Genomic DNA, 21,168 nt, shown 5'->3' with positions numbered 1-21,168 from the left:
TAAGAATCTTTTCATTATAAATTTGTAAACCCTGTAATAATTATTTATCATTATTCATTTCGTTATTTTTTTAGGAAATAAAGAGTTTTCTGCATTATCGATTTTGATTAGTGGATTATACCTTGTCTATCTGTTCATCGTCAGAATCTTGTTCCTTTGCGACAACAACACTAGAGAGAATAAAAATAGACTTTAGAGAAGTAGAATAGACTAGAGAGAAGTAGAATAGACTAGAGAGAAGTAGAATAGGCTATAGAGAGAATTATATTAGACTAAAAAGAAGTACAATGGATTAGGGAGAAGTAGAATAAATTGGAGAAAAGTAGAATAGGCTAGAGATATGTAGAAAACTAGAGAGATTCGGTAGAATAGACTAGAAAGAAGTAGAATGGATTAGAAAGAAGTAGTTTAGATTAAAGAGAAGTAGAATAGACTAGTGAGAAGAATAATAGACTAAAGAGAAGTAGTCGTAGCATAGACCAGAGAGACGAAGTAGAATAGACTAGAGAGAAGTATAATAGACTAGAGAGAAGTAGAAAAAGACATAAGAGAAGTAGAATGGATACAGAGAATTAGAAAAGACTAGAGAGAATTAGAATAGACTAGAAAAAAGTAGAATAGACTAGAGAGAAGTAGAATAGACTAGAGGGAAGTAGAATAGACTAGATATAAGTAGTAGAATAGATTAGAGAGAAGTAGAATGGATTAGAGAGAAGTAGAATTATAGATTAAAGAAAAGTATAGAATAGGCTAGAGATATGTAGAAGACTAGAGAGATTCGGTAGAATAGACTCCAGAGAAGAAGAATAGACTACATAGAAGTAGAATAGACTAGTGAGAATTGAATAATAAACTAGAGAGAAGTAGTTTTAGTATAGACCAGAGAGAAGAAGTATGAATAGACAAAAGTGAAGTATATAGAAGACTAGAGAGAAGTAGAATATAGACAATCTTTATCGAGATTAAGTATAGAGTAGACTAGAGATAAGTATAATTTAGACTAGTCGAGAAGTATAATAGACTGTAGAGAGAATTAGAGCTAATAGACTAGAGAGAAGTACAAACTGGGAGAATGTAAATGGAATTGAGACTGAGAGTGGAAGTAGAATAGATGGCATATTGTAGACTGTAGAATAGAGACTATAGACTATAGAAGATAAAGTAGAAAAAGTATTTAAATAAAAATTCGTAATATATTAAATAAAATAAATAAGAAAATCTCTGATGCTACACTAACCAACCTATAGATAAAGGTTCTTGATAATTAATGGCAAGATTTTAAATTTACATGAACTATTTAAATCAAATTTTTTATTTATTAAAGTTTTGGGGCGAAAAATGCTTAGGTCGGAATAACTGTAGGTTTTGTTGTAGTTCAGATGATTATGCATTTTATGAATCGGTGCAGAGTCATATACTGCCGGACAAGACTTTAGACAAAAAGAAACTTACCATCAGTCCTACGTTCTTAGATTTACACATACTTTGTAAAATGTGCTATTATTATTTACAAGTAAACTCGCAATTTTTAAGCTACAGGGTGTCCCACGAAACATGACATTTAACAAATCGTTACTTTTAGTTAGAACATCCTTTTGCTTCATTATCTTTTACTTTGAAATCAATTTTAATATAAGGACTCCCATATAATACTTTTATTCATCTTTGTATCAAACAACCTAACAAATTATGGAAAAAGACATTCTAAACTATTCACCAACTGTCATGTTTCGTGAGACACCCTATAGTTTTTTATTTTGTCGTAAAATATTTGTCTTCTGTATTTAAGTTTTAAAACTTCGTAGTTCGGATGATAAGTTACTGAAAAACTTTGCACAATGCCGCGAAGAAAAAAATTTCTACATGTCTCTGAAATAGAACGGATATAGAATTATCAGATAGATAGATAGCACATTGCGCAGCACATTTTATTTTCACAATGCATTGCAATACAATTCTTTCTTCTATCTATAAACTACATATACACCTTTTTTAACACCAGTCTAGGATAGAAGAGTTTGTCTTATACTTTTAATTATTTGTTATTTTTCGTTCGACGTTCATTGCAATAATTGATATATACTGTTGTTGGATTTCTGTCGTGTGAGGTGAGGTGATGGTGTTTTAATTTATTATCGGGAGTTACTGAAAGTGGTTATGGGGAGCGGTAGAAAGTAGATCAGGGTTTAAGTTATCGTACGTTAATTGCAAATTTATCGAATATTGGACTATCTCTAATTGTCTTGATTCAACGCATCCCCACCCTCTTCAGTGCTAATGCTTAATAAGTACTAATTTGGTCCTGTTCAAAATTGTTAGAAGGGGGGGAAACAAAATTAGTATATATCCAGACTTAGGTTAAGACATTTTCTGGACCGAAAGCCGTATCTAGGGGGCCGGTAGCTGCGGCCATATGAGTATGAATGTATAAAATTAATGAGGGAAACGTTTAACCCAATTGTCATGTAGTTTCTATTTCAGATAGAAGAACCTTTAAGATGAGTTCGTTGAAGCTCCAGAAACGGTTGGCCGCCGGGGTCATGAAATGTGGCAAGAACAAGGTGAGTGCCGGGGATTAAATTGGTATGTCTCTGAGTTTAAATGCATTTAATACCGAGAAAAGGATCAGGATGACCGCTTATTTAGCTTTAAACAAAATAAGTTTTACCCCCATCTCATTTTATTTGGTACACTTCAAGCACTTTTCTATATTTCTCCTTCTCATTTGTCATCTTAGATAATATTTCTACTGATATTATATTTGTATCGCTAAGGACTTAAAATATTCAATTTAAAACAATGTTCATTTAAACTTATTAACCCTATCCCTGCTGGGGTACTTGAAAACCAGGATATAACAAATTTTTTCTTGAGGATAAAATTTTAATTCTTAATTATCAAACATTAATTACCGCCTGATATGCGTTAAATTTTTGTCTTCATTTTCCTTTCTTAAATTGTAAAATCTACAATCCAATTGTTGTTTTCCCTAGTGCTTAGGATCCGCAAAATTTTGGCTTCCTGGATCCGGATCCGCAAAAATATGCGGTAATCCGGATCCAAGAGGTAAAATATCGACCAAAAACCACAAAGAAACTTTAACTAAAACCTAGCGTTTTTTGGACACTACCACTCGGCCCAGAAAGTATCTTAACTTAACCTAACCCTAAATTTAAGAAAGTGTCACAATTTAACCTAACCCGTGGCCCTAGCGCTCGGCCCCCTAACCTGTCCTAGCCGCAGCGCTCGGCCCAGAAAGTGTCCTAACCTAACCCTAAATAAAAGAAAGTGTCACAACTTAACCTTACCCGTGGCCGCAGCGCTCGGCCCCCTGGCCTTTTCTAGTCGCAGCGTTCGGCCCTGAAAGTGTCTTAACTTAACCTAACCTAACCCTAAAAATGAATAAATAATAAATTTGCTGATGTGGTCATGTACAAAAGGATCCGGATCCATTTTTTTCAATGCGGATCCAGGATCCGGATCTGTATCAAATTTAAATGGATCCTGAGCACTGGTTTCCTCGATATCCGCCAATAAGTTTGATCTTTACATCTACTGAATTATATCCCAAGGTCTGGTTGGATCCTAATGAGATCAGTGAGATCGCTAATGCCAACTCCAGGCAGAACATCAGGAAGCTGATCAAGGATGGTCTGGTCATCAAGAAGCCCGTAGCCGTCCACTCCAGGTGAGGGTTTATGCTTAGGAAGGGTAGTCACTGGTCTGGTTAAAAATTATATAATCACCTGGGTCCTTCCTAGTATACGATTATTTTATCTCCGCCGTATGCCGTTCACGTCAAGTTGGCTGTTGGTACAGTTGAACACATTGCAATCGGCTTAGAGTAAATACTTTCAATATCCTACGTTTTATACATTCAATTATAAACCGTCTGGAAACGATTGTAACATCTTTCAATCAGAAATTCTAACATCAGACTGACGCCGCCCCCCCCCCCCCCCAAAAAAAAATGAACTATTTAGCCAAAATTTGTCTTGTTAGAAATTTGTCTTGTTAGCGTGACTAAGGTTTCTTCGAATATGCGATCAACTATTGGGAAATTTTTCGGCAACGCAAAGAGAACCAAAACTCCGGTTTCAGTGTATTAGATGTTTTAAAGCAAATGGGGTAGATACTTTAATTATCTTACGTTTTATACAATCTATTGTATACAATTTGGAAATAACTTATTTAATTCATCCATTAGTAATAATTTCCCAATGTCAGTCTTAAATCTTATATTTGTTAATCGTAAATCTTATTTCGTGGATTTTTCATATTTGCAGTTATATATACGAGAATTGTCAACATTTTCATTCTCTTTAATTTGCCTTCCCTGAGCCGGCGATTTAAAAAATTCAAGAAAATACGACTCAGGTCTAAGCTGTTGTTGAGCCTTACTTACGGCTCGGGCTTTTAGATTTAAGTTGCATCTTATTTTCAATAGTTTAGTTCATAAAACCGGTTTAATGTTGTATTTGGCGGATTTTCATGGTTGGAATTGGCGCATTCCGGGCTTTGATGAGAATAAGACCCAACATTGAGCCTTATTCTCCACTAAAACCAACCAAGGTCGGTTTTATTTTCATTGGGCCTAACTCTTTAAGTCGAGCCTAAGATCTCGCAGCTGTCAATCACGTGACACAAGCTGTCGTCAGAGTTGGGTCGAAGATTGGGTCTTAAAGTCGGGTTTAAGGAATTACGGCTCGAGCCGAAGCTTTTAAATCGCGGGCCATTAGGTCATGAGTTGCCACATAAAATAAATGGGCCTGAGCTGGGAACAGAATGGTGGATATCGAGATTAATGCTTGATCCTCTCTTTTTAAATCTCTACAGACTAATCTAATCTTGTACTTGTATCCTGAAAAGTGTATAACATTCAACCAATCGAAGAGTCGCGTCTCAGAAGCTAGTAAATTTTAAATTTTGCGCGCCATTTATGAGTAGTATACAGAAACAGAAAGGACTCTTAATTTTAAAAAACGGTTTTTGATTTTTCTGTTCTATATCCAAAAAAATGGATTAAGCATGAAATCAAAAGTGTCCACATTGGATATACGGATTAAGCAGTCGGGATTAATGGTATCCCATTTTAAAGTTCCCAACTCTGATCAGTTTCAGCTGTTTGACGATTATATACGTAACCAATATAGTTTAATACAGGGTGTCCTACATCAAATTAGACCGCGTTCATGAGCAATATTACAATTTGGGGGACAAATCAGAAAATTTAAGAAGGATGAAACATTTTGAAAAATTTAATAAGGCTAATAGAAAATTTGTTTGCAGAAAATGCTAGATTTTTGGAGTATTATTAGCGTATTTTAGCGTTAAAGATTGGAGATAGTCTAATGTTATGGGACGCTCTGTATATACCGATTTATATATATATTTACAAATGAACTCGTTTTTTCTTATTTATCAAAAAAATAAAAAGGCTTATGTACGGACTCTTCAATCTTTAGTTGAAGCTTAACTAACGAATGATTTTTTTAAAATTTAATCTGTAATATCTGAATGCTTAGGTCCCGTGTTCGTAAGAACGACGAGGCACGTCGTAAAGGACGTCACACTGGAATGGGTAAAAGGAAAGGTACCAAGGACGCCAGGACCTCGCAGAAAGGTCTCTGGATTAAGAGAATGAGAGTTCTGAGAAGACTTCTCAAGAGATATAGGTAATAATCATATATATTGTTCTCCGGGGTATACATTCACTTTGATAGCTCCCCTCCCAGGGGTTATTATTTTGACGAGGTTGGGTGACGAAAAAATGTGAAACGAAAGCGCAAGGAAACCCTGAATTACTCGTGCATAATTTTAGTATTTATTTCCTGATTTTTAAAGTTTAGTCCCAAGTAGAGAACCATTTNCCCCCTTAAAAAAAATGTTGGCGGCTTATGTTTCTTCAAGTTAATTTTGCACCGATTTACCTTTTTCTATCTAACTTCTATTTGACTCAACATTCCGGTGGATGCAAGGTGATTAGCTGTAAATAGTTAAAAACGTCTTCCATGACTAATAAAAATATTAAAATAAATCTTGTTTCTAGGGAAGCTAAGAAGATCGATAGACATCTGTACCATGAGCTCTATCTCAAGGCAAAGGGTAACGTGTTCAAGGTAGGAAACCCGGTGCCAGAGGTCGGGGATACAGAACAAGGTTGTTTAGGGAACACGCTAAAAATGGAAAAAATCAATCCATCAATTAAGTGGTTATATCAAGTTTTAAATGGCAACCCTTATGCCGCGTTCTGTTTCCTGGGAAACTGGAAGTTGACCTTGTGTTGACCGATCCTAAATCCGCAGCTAACCCCTGCCTAGACCTACCCCGGCCCCCTGTCTGGGGCCTGGAGTGCACCTTCTTAATTAACAAGAACTCAACGAATTATGATTTCTACTCTTGGATCAGATAATTGTTTGGTTTTAGAACAAGCGTGTCCTCATGGAGTTCATCCACAAGAAGAAGGCTGAGAAGAACAGGTCCAAGATGCTACAAGACCAGGTAAGATCATCGTGTAAATTTTTAAATCCCACTTTTTTCAAAATCTAAAAGATTAAGATCTTGACATAGTTAGGACGAAAGAAGTTTTTAAAAAATTGAAATTGTTCGATGAAAATTGAAGAATGAACAAAGCATATCGATTTAATTTTGGAAATTAAAAATTATAGCGCCTGCAAGTTTTTAAAAAACTAATTAGTGCTCTGTCAAGTTCAATATTGGATAAAGTCTCATTAAATGTTACTGGATCACTAAAAATCAGGGAGGGCCGAGGGGTGAATGAGCCTTCAATGAAATGAAGGGTTAAATGGTTTTGAACCCCTGAACTTGTAGTGACTCGGCGTATCGTTCTCTATTTGCTTATGTGGCTGATCATTCCGCCTTATCTTTCAGTCTTTTATTTGTTTTCGTTGAATTAGTAGAATGTTGATTGTTAAGCTGAAAAAATGTATTTTCTAAGCTTTTCCTCTCTCTTTCTTACCATTTCTTTCACCTCGGTTTTAGTTTACAATACTAAGGTAGACATTACATCTAAATACACAGCCCGCTGGGCTAGCGTACATTGTTGGTGTGCTTTACAGTTGTTGGGAACCTAGATTTTGTTAAGAAATTTTAAACCTCTTCATGCCGTATTTAAAGAGACAGACCGGCTTTGTAAGGTAGTTAAACGAGTATGCAGTGTCGTGGACAAATTCTTTTGGATTCATTTGAGACTTTTCTACGATGTATAATTAATGAGTTCATAGTCGACGTTCAAAATTGTGAATTTGGGTGAGAACGTTTTCACAATCTGGTTTTTTTTTAATTATAAAAGAACGACGACGAAAAATGAAGTAAAAATTATACATTGAACTATTAGATGGTTAGGAACATATTTCTCAAAAAAAAATAGTCGATAAATTAATTCTAGAGAGAGAGAAATTCCGTTTTTGTATAATGAATTCATTATTTTTTTATGAATTTATTCGCAGGGTTCAATGTCAAACGTACTGCACGACCAAACCATGTCTAAGATATGTCCGTTCTATTATATATTTCTTTGCACCAATAGAATAAAGTCGAGTAAAATTATGTTNGATAAAACTTAAATGGACTCTTACTGAAAGAGAGTAAATTCATTTCACCAGCTAAATATATGGTCGCAAATTAAGAGGCAATAAATTTTAAAATTACTTATAAAAATAAACTTTTAATTGATGAATTATCAGAACTGATCATTTTTGAGGCGATTTTCTTTTATATATGGGTTTAAATATACAAGATGCATTTCGGAACACCTAAATACCGTTCAAATAAGAAAAATATTGCTTTCATTCTTGTTTAAGATACTCTTTAAAAAATCGGAGTTTGTTTTTTCAGATTTACTGACCCAATTTTGACATTTTGTTTCTCGCTTGATATTATTTTTTTAATTTTGACAATGTGTTCAAATAAATGTCACGAAAAAGTTGTTTTATTGTTTGAATTTTAATGCTGATCAAACCTATTTCAGTTTTTAGGATCCAAATCATTTTGCTAAGTCATTTCAATTGGACAGAAACGTTTAGGAAATGCAATTTTTTGCATTTAACTTAGATTTATGCCAAAGCTTGAGTTATGAAAGATTGGTTTTTATGTGTGCAGAAATCATGATCCGTTTCTCAATAGTTCAGATTTATAATCAGAAGTTTCAAGTCCCTTTCTCAGTTTCTCTGTATCCATTGAATAATTTCAAACGATATTTATTGAATTTTATATCATTTTTTACGTTTAGGCCGAGGCTCGCCGTACCAAGGTCAAGGAGGCCAGGAAGAGGCGTGAGGAGAGGCAGGACACCAAGAAGAAGGAGATGCTCCAGGTAAAATCAGACAACGGGGTGTATGTTTCCAAAATAATTGTGTTCCCTTTAATATAAATAAATATAATATATAAATGAAAGATTTAAGGTTTTACGCTGAATTGAGAAAATGATGTTTTTTTGCATTAACTATCTGAAAGTGATGTCTCATTTCCCCTAAATCATCTATTGTTTTGTTTTAGGGGGGGGGGGGTAATTCTGAGAAATGTTAACTATGGGAATTACAAGGCTACCCACATAGGATGAGATTGTAAAGACTTGGGTTTAAATTAATCTTAAAATGGCTTTCTATTAAAAATTACTTTACAAAGAAAGCTACAAGTTCACAGTTGAAGGGTATCCTACAGATAGTGTTAATTTCGTACAGTCGTCTCTGTAGTCCCATCCTTTGAGATCAACCCTTACAAGTGTAAAATAAGTCTTAAACTAATTGGTAGTTTAAAGGCCGGTTAAAGAGTCTGGTATCTTAAGACTGGTATAAGGCGGGTATTAGCTAATACCGCTCTTATACGTCATAACACTAATACCAGTAGTTAAGAAATACTGATACATAAAGCGCAGATGCTGTCTAATTTGTGGCAGGATTATCTAGCCTAGAACTGCTGATGCGTTCAAAAGTCATCCTAGCTTAAACCAGGATTATCATCCAATCTTTACCGTTTTGACTCATCTGCGCAATTCTTTTTTTATGTTATTTAAGATAGATTAAAAATTCATGGAAATATCCTGTAAGCTAAACTTGCATTTCATTTTCAAAGTTTTTTTTATAAAGTTTCTCATCAAATTTTTTCTTTTACATTCAAAATCTTTATTAATTCAGTTATTTAAGAAGGCCAGGGGGTCATTTTTCTGAATTAAGCAAAATATGAAGTATTTCTTCATTTTTAAAGGATCTTTGAATTTGAAACATCCCTGTATTTAATAGTTGCGAGATTATCGAGACCAAACCAAATTATGCTGGTATTAAGGGTAGATGATCTTACCCAAATCTACCCTGTGGGTGGATTTGCTAACACCGCTCTTAGTTAAACTAGCATTTCTGTTAATACCGGTATTAGCACAACTTATGAACGCATAGGGTAGATGATCCTACCAACCAGGATTAGTTAAGAGCGCTATTAATGGTTTCTGGAACGGTCATAAGTGATCATTTTTTAACCGATTTCTCGAGTTTCATGATCTTTTAGAAGTATTAGAAACCAGAATTTTAACCAAAAAAAATATATAAAATAATCTGTCTTTTTCTAATAAAATATTTGTTTGTTTAGACCTTCCTGAAGGAGGAGGAGACCCTTGCTGCTAAGAAGTAAGGAATCGTCCAGCTGGTGCAAGTCATGGTTGTTGCCAACCATTAGATCATGTTCAATAACATCTCGTTCATGTTCATTACTTGGAGAATAAAAATTATATCAAACTTAACTCTTTATATCTGCAGTTAATAACTCGGAATTGGTAAACAGTCATTTTAATTTATTACTCGGCCAGTTGCGAAAGAAAAATGACTAGATTATATTTAGTGTTTATTTTCGATGATATCAAGATCGAGAAATATGTCTTGATATCAGACACCTAATTTTATTTTTAATTTAAATAAAGAACTACTGCAAGGATTATTATGTCCGACAGAAACTACTGAAGATAAGTGAGTAAAACCACTCAAACTGCTTAAAATGAACCATCTGGATTATTGTCGAAAAAACTAACTTCCTATCTTCGGAATGTAAAATGTAATTGTAGAATTTAAGTGCATTTTTGAGTCTGAAGTCTATCATAACTAGGTTTAAAGATTAATTTTTGTATTTTTTGTTTGCAGGGTTCCCAAATTTTGTGAATTTATAATCGTAAGACGCGTTCTAGCAAAAAAAAAATCAAAGTAAGAGTGAATTGTATTATTGCCCAATTACTGCCTAAAAAAGACTTAATGAAGTAAAATCGGTAGAAATTATATCAAAAGAAACTTGTTGCATTTCGACAGTCAGGCAGTAGACTTCAGGTTGGATTTTGCTACAAAAAATTTTATGACTTTGGAGACCATGTCATGTACTATAAAAAAAATATATTCGTCAAAAATCCAGAAGAAGCTTTAAGTCTTGAAACGAAATTTTATTTTAATTTAAGACCTGTAAATGCACTTTATTTTACGATTTCTTAAATTGATTTGCTAATTGTGCAAAATTCCCTAGGTGGCATTTTCTGAAAATTGAGAATAAAACTCGGTAGCCTGCACAGAAGATAAAGACTATTTTCAGCAGTGGGCACTGTTAAGATGATACATGTCCGATTAGGAAGGGAACCTCCCGACGCTATGACATTGAGCCTCCTAGATTCGCTAGGCAGACCGAGCCTCCACTATGCAGACGAAGCTTACGCTATGCAGACCGTGCCTCCGCTATGCAGTAAGCGAGCCTCCACCGTACAGCATAGCTTTTTTATAATCTTGGTTTTTTTTGAGTGACAAACTCTTAACAATTTTTTTGACGTAGTGGCAAGATTTTTACTAAAGATTAGAATTGTTCATTGATTGTCATGATTAGAAACATATATGGACTTAAAAGTGGTTTCAAGATTTTTATTAAACCTTTAAACATTTCTTACGCAGAAAGGAAGATATTTGGAGAAAAATTTCTGGAGTAAAAATGTTAAGATTTAAATAATAAATACAAATTTTTTAGATTTAATTTGAACTTCAATAAAAGGTAATGCTTAAATCAAAGATTATAAAAGATTACATGAAATTCAATTAAAATTTTTATTCTAAATATTTTCCTTTTACGTGTTAAAAATGTTTTAAGTTTTAGGTACCACTTAATTAGTCATAATTAGGCACTATGTATGATAATTAATAAATACTTCACATCTTTGAAAAGCCTCTCCTGCCACTATGTCTAAAAATTTCAAAAAAATCTTTTATTTAAACTTAAAACACAAGCTTAAAAAACCTCCTGTATTACACAGGTACATTTTGATGTGTTGTGCATGCTTTTTCTGCAAAGCGGAGGCTTGGTCTGCAGACTTCTTTTAAATCTGGCGTTATGTAGTGTAATGTACAAATCTGTGACGGTTTTTGCTTGATTTAAGTTTTTTATTGATGTTCATGTGTTAAAACATAAATGGACTCGTAAAGTGGGTTAAAGATTTATGCTTAAACTAGGCCTTTAGGGCACTTCGCGCCCATCTTCTATTTAAATTGTGAACATGTTATTTTTGTTTACATTTTATAACAAAGAATAAAATTCGCGGATTTTCAAGAATTTAATTTTTTTTTCAAAATTAAAAACCTTTAAAACACGTTTTTTTTTTAATTTTATCATTCATAAACCTTCCCTGTGGTCACATAAAAAATGTGGGCCCGATCGGTTCAGCCGTTCTGACGTTTATTGGATACAAACAGATAGACAAGCCAAATTTATATTTAAATTCAAGCATTTCTCGTGCAGAAAGGAAGATATTATTTATTTCTGGAACAAACTTACGTTTGTTTTGTTGTATTCTTTGACTTGAACAAACCTTTCAAGAAATGTTCAAGTTGAAAACAAATTATAATATTTTTGTTAAATTTGAACCAAAAACGAAGGTGGTATCTCTAAATGTAAAGCTTTCTCATAAAAAATTCTTGTATAACTCGATTGAGAAATCGCTCGTGCAACGTCGAAAAATTTGAATAATCTCTTGCAATAACAAAAATCTCCTGTATTTCAGAAACATTTTGATGTATTACGCATGCAGCGTAAGCTTGGTCTGCCTAGCAAATCTGAGAGGCTCATGATCTTGAGGGTTCCCTCCCTCGTCAGACAGCAATTATTGTAGATTATTTGAGCATGTGAGAAATTTTAGAGGACCAAGGAAAACTCCCAAGATGTGAGTGTATTTAATGTCCTCAGAACTCGAGGCATTAAAAAAATGATAAGCTATCAACACGAAACTGATCTCTTAAAAATAAGGTTTGATGTTTAATATTATTAAAAATATTATCAAGAATAAAAAGATTTAATAAAAATCGCAAAAATGTTAATATCAAAGCGTAAATGTAAATCTTAATAAAAATATTTTTTTGCAATTTTCTCGGTATAATGCAAGTAAGGGCGTGCAAAGATGTCATAGCACTACGAAACAGATTCGAATAATGTCCTCCAAGCAAATCCTATTCCCGTGCCTGCAACGCTACGTTTCCGAGATTCTGTAATTCTTACTTCAATAACAAATATTTGACATTTAAATTCACCAAAAGCTTTCTTTTCCAAAAATCTCTGTCTTTTATTGTTTTCCATAGTTTCACTAATTAGTAATTCCTAAACCCTAACACAACCATAATGCAGCTTTATTTAAAGATTAACTACTTAAATGTTGCATATATTTCTTCATGTGCATAGAGCTAAATAACCTACAAGCCAAGCCAATTATTGCTCTTGCGTTTATTTCTCTTGGATGTACATATTAGATTTAGTTCTCAGTGTGAATTAACCAATATTTGGTCAAGGAAAAACATTAAATGATCAGATTTCCCGGCTTCTGATACGGGAAGCTCTGATTGGTTAAATTCTATACACTTTTCAGGATACAAGTACAAGATATTGATCTCGATATCCACCATTCTAAAGTTCTCAGCTCAGGCCAAACATACCACCTCCTTTAGGTCAGATAAGCAGTATTTTTAGGTTATTTCATAAGCCAGATGTTAATGGGTAATATGTTACCTTGGTCCGACCTGATTAAAATATAATCTACATCTGACGAGGATGGGGTTGCTTGCCTGCTTGGCCGCCATGAGCCCCGCCAAATGATCTCAAAAGCCTTCTGATACACAGTATGACTCTAAGCCCAGTGAAACCGTCTTTGCGCCTTTATATGGTGTTATTTCAAGAAGGATCTTTTATTACCAATGCCCCTGCATATCATACAACTCTAAGTTTTATGACTCAATCGGTTTTTGATATTTCATAATTTTCAGAATATCTAGGAGACAAAAAGTGCATTGTTTAAACAAATTAAACATTTTAAGGTTTGATTTTTTATATCAAAACTGAAAGTTTTAATGATTACATTTATTGCATGTTTATAGCAGTTTAGTTTTCTTGAAGAAACATTCCAACTTTGGCAGACCATGATTCATCATGCAGGTGATGACATCCGGAGTATTGATGGTAACCTTCCTTTACACCCACAAAGTTGAATGAGAAGGGAAGATGACCTTCAATGCTGATCCTTGCATATCCGTTCCAATCTGATATTTCTTTGTACAGTTGACCACCAACATAAACATAGACAGTAACATTTCCAAGAATTTGGTTATTAGCAGCTTTCCCGGTTATGATTTCCAGTTGGACAGTTGTTGCAACTGGGTTTGTTGTTGTTTCAAGTCCTGGTGTTGTCGTTACATCAGAAGATGTTGTTGTGGACACAGGTTTGGGTGTTGTTGTGGACACAGGTTTGGGTGTTGTTGTGGACACAGGTTTGGGTGTTGTTGTGGACACAGGTTTGGGTGTTGTTGTCCCATTAAAGGGACAATCTAGAATTGGTGGATCTGCTGGCCCACTGATTGCCGAACATTTGAAGGAAGAAGAATCTAAGAACTGACAACTGTTATCATCATCAACATCGTGGATAAACAGATGGGCACCAAAAGTCTGTCCAATCTCTGATAGTAAAGCTTGACAATCTGTGGAACTAACAACATTCTCTGATGAGAATATGACATTGCCTTCATAATCACAATCTTCATTGATAAATACGTCGCAGGGAGCAAGAGCTCCGGTGCTGCATGATGGCAAAGATGGAGAACTGGGACCTGATTAATGAGTAGGGCTTGACAGTTAATGAATTTTTAATCGAATAAGGAAGCCAATATTTTTAATTGATAAAATTTTACTCTTTCTTGGTTTTATGTAGCTTGAGAATTTCAAAAATAGAACAATAATTGAATGTTATGAAAAACTTGCAACTACAACCAAATTAATTAATAAAAATAAAAATATCTTTTAATTTAGTGATAATTTTGCCAGCCCTAAACCTGAGACAAGTGAACAGGAAGCAATATATCCAGTTAACTGATCTTCTTGCATTAGAACACATTCATTGCTAGTGCTGTGGAATGAGAAGAAGTTGCAGCCAGCAGTGAATTTGCAAAGATTTTGACATACATCAGCACAAACCTCAACATGGAAGATGTTAAGTACTTTTCCAAGGCCCAGTTCCCAAATGAAATCATGAAGATAGTTGATTACCAATCCTAAACTAAAATATAAAGCTACAGTAAAGCTTTTGTTTACTTCTAATATGATATAGCAAGCTGGTCGTAGTTTGTAATTTTTAGGATCAGTAATTAATTCCATTAAGACCTTACAAAAACCTTTTCTTAGGCTATTAAGAATGATAAACCACTAAAACAATTGTAAATAAGGGAACCTTTCTTTTCTTAACTAAATTACTGAAATATCTACCTACAGAATGCTACAAAGAGCTAAAAGTGAAATGCTGATAAAACTTTAGATGATAATTCCATTTGGAATAATCGTTTCAGATGAATGAAATTGAAAACTACAAGTCTAGTGTCTAATTCTGGCGTGTGGAAAGCTTCTTTCGGATTCATTTGAGACATATTAAACTTTTTAAAGATCTGTAAATCCTGAGTTTGAGCGCAAATTCGAGGTTCAGAACTCCTACTTTGGGGTTGGATTCATTTTCAGAATTATTTTTTTTTAAATTATTAAATAACGACGACATAAAATGTAAAAAAGTTCTACAATAAACTACAGACGTCATGTATAGGAACATGTTGAGAAAATAAAAATTAATCTTATCATCGAAAATAAGTAATCTTGTTCAATTATTAGTCTCTAGTATCTCATTATTCTGGTTTCTCATTATTCACAAAGATTTTCGCAGATTTTCTAGAATTATTATTGAAAAGACGACATTTAAGGAATTTGAAGAAATCTGCGAATAAATTCAAAGAAAATTAGAAATTTAATATAATAATGAAAACAAAATAGTCGATTTTAGCATTGATTTATTGACAAATTTCTTTTGAGAAATATGTTCCTAACCATCTAATTTAAAACTACTGTATAATTTTTACTTTATTTTTCGTTGTCGTTATTTAATAATTTAAAAAAAATAATTCTGAAAACATATCCACCCCCAAAGTTGGAGTTTTGAACGTCGAATTTGCGCTCAAACTCAGGATTTACAGATATTTAAAAAGTTTTATATTTCTCAAATGAATCCGAAAAAAGCTTTCCACATCACTGCATACTCAGTTCAACTACCTTACATAGCCGGTCACTCCCTTTAATCCTAAAATCTAGAATTACTGAAATTTTAATAGATTTATAACTCTCCATTATGGAAATGACGTTGCATATTTTAAATAAGGTTTAAACATTACGTCTGTATAAAATTTATTATCTTCTGAGGCCGAAATTAAAGAATTTGAGCCTCGGTTTAAATATAAACCGCGGTACAAATAAGGTTAATCCACCTAAAATTGTATTACATTTTTCAAGATTCAAGCCGGCGATGAATTGAAACCGGTTTTTTGGGAGATTTAAATTCACCCAGGCTTCTTTGATTAAGTACTTAACACCTCCAAATCTAGACCAGTACAGGGTAAGGTCTGAGTTCCTATAATCAAATCTGTGTTTGGGTCACATTTTCCAAAGGTGAACAACCCACATCCCTCATCTGCCTGGAGAACACCCAGAATGTTAAACAGAATAGCAATTGCCAAAAGTATCATTACTAGATATCAATCTGCTTAGAACTGGAAACTGAACTGAACTCAAGCTTATTTCAGTTTTATGCAGAATATTTGTTTGCTTTCAGATAATTCTTTGTTTACTTATATCTATATGCTTTTTAAAATGTAAACTATACAATAAATCAATAATACAGGATGCTGCATATAGTGCTTAATTAGTTTATTGTGGGAATTATTTCTGACTAAAAGATGAAGACTTTTAGCTTTGAGGGGGTTCAGCTTAAATCTGATACAATTTATCCCTGAAAAAAATTCAGCAATCGATCAAAATGTTTCTGCCTAAAGATCAACTAACAAATATAATTCATTTCTGCTGTTAAGTTTAGTTTATACTGTACTTAACGGATGATATCTGTTTGAAAAATTAAATTCACCTTAAGTTAACTTACAGTCCACTTGAAATGTTGCTTTGCCCCAAAAATTTCAGAGACCACTTAAAATGATTCTGTCTACAAAAAAAGTTAAGTTTCCGAAAAAAGTTTATTTATTTCTGCTTGGAAATGACAGAATCTTATCAAAGTTTTTTTTATTTTGCAATTTTTTTCTTTTGTCACCCTTTATATATTTGTTTAGAGAATGTAAAACAGACAATTGCTAAAAAAATTCATTGTTTGTTAAATTAGGAAAAAGTTATTAAGTAGGATTGTTTGAAGGACGAAGTACTTGCAAATGTCTCTCTTTAAAGGGAGTGACTGCAGCTATGTATATATACAATTGAACTGCGAGTGCAGTATTTCAAGCATAGATGATTTGGTCTAACATAATTCATAGTTATTGAAGGTTTACGAGATTTGGTTGCAAAAGGAGAAAGGTTAGAGTATAGAATGCTGATGGACAGTTTGTACAGAGCCCGAAACTTAAGACAGGGTATCGGAATGAAACCCAGTATCGGAAACCCGGTTTCATCAATGTGGTCAGGCAGTATTGTAGATACAAAATATTTTTGTTTAGAAATATTAATTCCTGTGGTTTCTACACAAAAGCATAGACCCCAAAAAGGAAACTCGGGAGTTTCGTTCTATAACAATACTCTTGTCAGCCCCCTTATCATTGGACATAAAGGTTAACATGTATACATTTAAAGATAAGGGCGATTTTTGTAGACGTCATTCTAATGATGAATAAAAATGCAGTAACTGCAATTAATGAACCTTTGTCAAAACGATATTTTAACTCCTTGTGAAAGTTCAAATTTTTAAAAAATATTTAGAATATTTAGCAATATGAAAAACATGACGCAAAAAAATCAAAATAGCTCTTTTGATACAAAAACGGGTTCGAGAATACTGAGAATTATAGGCGCAACAAAGTTGGCGGTTTCTCCTTCCATTTCATCTTACAAGAGAGAGGGGCCACACGCGAGCGCGGTCCCCCCTCCCCCCCAGTTCGACCCTAACGTGTATGCTAAAAATGTTATTGATGTATTTTAAATTTATCAACCTTATATTGTTTTTTTTTGACTTATGCCAAAATAACCATTTCGCCAATCAACTGCCCAGGGTCTCATGAAGTCAATTAGTAATTATTTGTTAAATCTCTTAGCATAAGTTGGAAGAATTTGAGTTATAATTTTTGGACTTAAAAGGTATGGTTCATAGCAAGATATGTCACTTTCTCTATAAAGTTGAACACTTTTGAATTTACGACTGCCAAAAATTCACCAAAGATATAAAAGAGCAATTGTTTTTTAATTTTAAATCAGAGATCTGAAGGGAAGGTTTTAACTCATTTTGTTGATTCAAAAGTTCTCAGCCGTTGTCTCACAACAAATAAAGAAGTCACTCTTTTTGATTAATGTTTGTTCTAATGAATAAAGTTTACATGGTTTTATAAAGAAATGTATTAAAAAATCTTTTAAACAAAATAATGTTAACCATGAACAGACTTATTTGTTGGGAAAAAGCACAAGTTTGTTTAACTTTTTTCTAAGCGAGGAATATTTATATAGTTCTCATGAGCAGCCTTCTTAAAGATATCAGGGTGTTCTGTCATACAGGTAGACACAGTTTTGAGACAGATTCGGTTTAATATCTGTCTGTCGCAAAATAATTTATCTTTGCATCTTGGATCTTGGATTCTGCTATCTCTGCAACTTTGAAGATCATAAGATGCAAAGGTAAGTCCACCCCTATCTTTCATGAAGGTTAAACATAACCTATCCCTAACTGCAGCAGAGCTAGTGATGACATCAGTGCATGTTTTAAACTTAAGTTTCAGTGATTAAGTTTGCGGAAATGTATTTCACACAACTGGTGTAGAATTAGTTTAGAACTGGATCCAAAGATTCGAACTCATCCATCAACTAAACATCTTTATCCAGGTCATACTGAGTGTGCATATAATCCATGCTGTTCTTCACCATGGTGAATATATCCAGACATTCAGTATTGTCCTGAGCTAGGATATTTGCTGCTAAACTGAAATTCTTCCTGCACTTCCACCTAGAACTAGCCGCTTGTAGGCAGCTGTAAACTGAATAACTGTACGTAGGATTAGTGTTGCATTCTAATCTGGCTCTTACATGAGCAAAGAATCCTTCAAGATGATTCTGCAAAAAAACTAAATTTTTTTGAAAATCTAAACATTTTTAAGAAATAGTAAAAATTCAGGGCGCTTTATTTTTTACATCTGGGTATTGTTTTTTTGCATTATTCAATGAAATGTTTCATTTTTTTGGAGATATCAATAATTTTCCGAATTTGCAAAAATAATTTCTTAACCCGCATTAAAATTGAGGGGGGAGGGGGAGTTTCCACCCCTTCCCTCCCTCCTTGTGGTTTTTTTGTTTTAACTTAAAAATCCCCTCCCCCTCTTTATTTCAAATAAATAGCCCAATCAGAATAGGGTTAAGTAAGATAGGAATTCATATATGTTAAGTTACATGAGAAAGCTTAAAAGTAAGCATGTAATCCAAGGAACCATTTCTAACATAATTATTGAACACTCTTAATTATGTTTATCGGTTGCAAGATGCAGACCAAGGATGTATGATTATCCACACTCGAAAACATCCTTCCAGTATCCAGTGTTAAGGTTAGTTAATGGAGCCTTGGCCATTTTCCAAACTTAGAGGAACTGTTGAAAAGATCAAACAATTCATCAAACTTTCTTAAAAATTTGGATTTCGAAGCACTATCTTTGAACTCTGGTAGTTTAAGATTTTCTCTGCAATGGTCTACCACATTGGCCACACTGGGCAGCAAATGACACCTTCATTAGTTGGTTATGAAAGTAAACATAGTCTCACCTCAGCCTATATTTCCGGCATGAAATTTGTAGTTTGTTTGAAATTGATAGAGTAATATGATATTTTTCCAGGAAATTACACCTCCATCAGCATCAACAAATTCACCATACACTTCCCAGGCATTTCTACAATTTTTAAGCATATGGCAGTTATCCAACAGGACATGAATAGGTTTATCTGCTCCCTGAATCTGAATCTAAGAGTTGATTAGAGTCTGGGTTCAAATCTGCACCTTGTTTCTTTAGCATGGATAGGTTTACTCTATGGACCATCACAGGTCATAGATGTTACTTTGGAACGTATAGGAGGCCCCAACCCCCGAAATATTGTTATCTAGATTGCAGACCATTTTCACCAATTTATGCCAATTAAGAATACAATATTAAGTTTTCTTTGAAATCTGGAATATGTCAAACGTTTTATTACCTTCTCTTTAACACTTTTATATCAGGGAATGCATAATTATGTTCTGCCAGGATCTGTGTCGAGGTAACTGAGGTTGGTTTTGGCAAAAACACTGTGGGTTTAGCGGATTTCTTTCATTTCTTCTTTGATTTGCTGTAAGAATGTTGGGTTAAATGATGGGAGTAGAGAAAAGTTGGAATATTTTTCCAACAGCTCAAAAATTTCCATTTTTCTCGAACAGTATGAATTCTCATATCAACATGAGAACCATTTGTTGTACAATTTACCACAGATGCTGATGTTCAAAATTTACTGTCTACTGTTTATACATATCCTGGATCTGTCTACACAGGATTTATACGGATGCCGCAACCCGTATTTTTCCTATGTACTGTATGTCACTATACATGATCTACACCTGTAACACCCTTTCCAGAGATTAGAGAGAGTTACAGAGATTGATTTTCAGCTAAAATATGCGATATTTTCCACAGCATGTTCTATTGTGTACAAGTACTTTACACGACCAATCAGCAAATATCTGTATTCAGGCAGGGATATATAAGGATCAGCTTTGGATACGAAACAAAAAATCTTCAAAAAAAGACTGAATTCATAAATGTTATGTTTGTAAAACTTAACCCCTGAATGGATATTATGTTCAACAAGTGGACGTGAGATGGCACTCTAAAAACATATCGTAAAAACGTAACATGTCGTGCCGGGCCAACTTAGGCCTACGTAGCCCACCCTGTGAAACTAGATAAGCAGTCCGTGTAGTCTGTGACCCATTCCCTTTGGTTCCTTATTGCAAAGACGACAGATTACACCCATTGGTTGCAAACAAAATTTGGCTATTAGCAAGTATTACTTCTAGTTGAAGATGAAAAAAAGATTTATTGAAAAAAAATGAAGCTAGACAAATAACAAATCTATCGTAAGCAAAATAATCTCAAAAATTCGAATTTTCAAAACTTTTAAGTTCAACAAATATAATATTTGACATTGTAAATAAAACCACTTAAACCCAATTGTAGAAATCTTGTGGTATCTCAGTTTCAGTCCTGTAAAGTAAAACTTCATCAAAAGTTATTAAGTCCACAAAATTCTTCTTCTTTGGAGACTCAATTGAAAATATGTCCAGAGCAAAGAGAATAGTATATATATTAGAGGGGAATTTAGAGAATCTCTCGGTATGAATTTTTTCAGTCCCTTTGAGCCTGAAAGGGAGTTCAAAGTGTACAAATCATGTAAATGTTCACAAATTATATGCAGTAGAGTACATTAATACAGTATGTTGCCTATACTATCCATTTCAATTTCGAATATTTTAAAGCTGTTAAATAAACTTTATAATTAATTAGGTGAATAGAAAACATCATTTGATTTATAGTTATAACGGAAAATCATCGTTTGTAAAGTGAA

At 33.7% G+C, this 21,168-nt stretch overlaps 2 protein-coding genes across 4 annotated transcripts; one reads left to right on the top strand and one right to left on the bottom strand.

Annotated features, from left to right (window-relative positions):
• Positions 1–2,022: 2,022 nt before the first annotated feature.
• LOC111700472 (60S ribosomal protein L19) lies at positions 2,023–9,754 on the top strand. 2 transcript variants are annotated; one of them, XM_023471390.1, is made up of 8 exons: positions 2,023–2,108; positions 2,482–2,561; positions 3,573–3,688; positions 5,526–5,675; positions 6,050–6,119; positions 6,427–6,501; positions 8,252–8,335; positions 9,604–9,754. In XM_023471390.1, the coding sequence occupies exons 2-8, from the start codon at positions 2,499–2,501 to the stop codon at positions 9,643–9,645; spliced, it is 600 nt and encodes a 199-aa protein (XP_023327158.1). In that variant the 5' UTR covers positions 2,023–2,108; positions 2,482–2,498; the 3' UTR covers positions 9,646–9,754. The 2 variants fall into 2 exon arrangements, with proteins under 2 accessions (XP_023327158.1, XP_023327157.1); XM_023471389.1 differs by lacking the exon at positions 2,023–2,108 and having other exon boundaries at positions 2,451–2,561.
• A 3,571-nt stretch (positions 9,755–13,325) lies between these two features.
• Positions 13,326–16,125, bottom strand: LOC111700476 (uncharacterized). 2 transcript variants are annotated; one of them, XM_023471397.1, is made up of 4 exons: positions 15,918–16,125; positions 14,343–14,484; positions 13,825–14,120; positions 13,326–13,776 (listed from the first exon to the last, which is right to left on the bottom strand). In XM_023471397.1, the coding sequence occupies exons 1-4, from the start codon at positions 16,068–16,070 to the stop codon at positions 13,399–13,401; spliced, it is 969 nt and encodes a 322-aa protein (XP_023327165.1). In that variant the 5' UTR covers positions 16,071–16,125; the 3' UTR covers positions 13,326–13,398. The 2 variants fall into 2 exon arrangements, with proteins under 2 accessions (XP_023327165.1, XP_023327164.1); XM_023471396.1 differs by having other exon boundaries at positions 13,326–14,120; positions 15,918–16,124.
• Between the last annotated feature and the right edge of the window lie 5,043 nt (positions 16,126–21,168).

Source organism: Eurytemora carolleeae, unplaced genomic scaffold (genome assembly GCF_000591075.1).
Source record: "Eurytemora carolleeae unplaced genomic scaffold, Eaff_2.0 scaffold400, whole genome shotgun sequence".
Classification (NCBI taxonomy): domain Eukaryota; kingdom Metazoa; phylum Arthropoda; class Copepoda; order Calanoida; family Temoridae; genus Eurytemora; species Eurytemora carolleeae.
The sequence above is the reverse complement of the archived record's forward strand: the minus strand, read 5'-3'. Positions and strand labels throughout refer to the sequence as shown.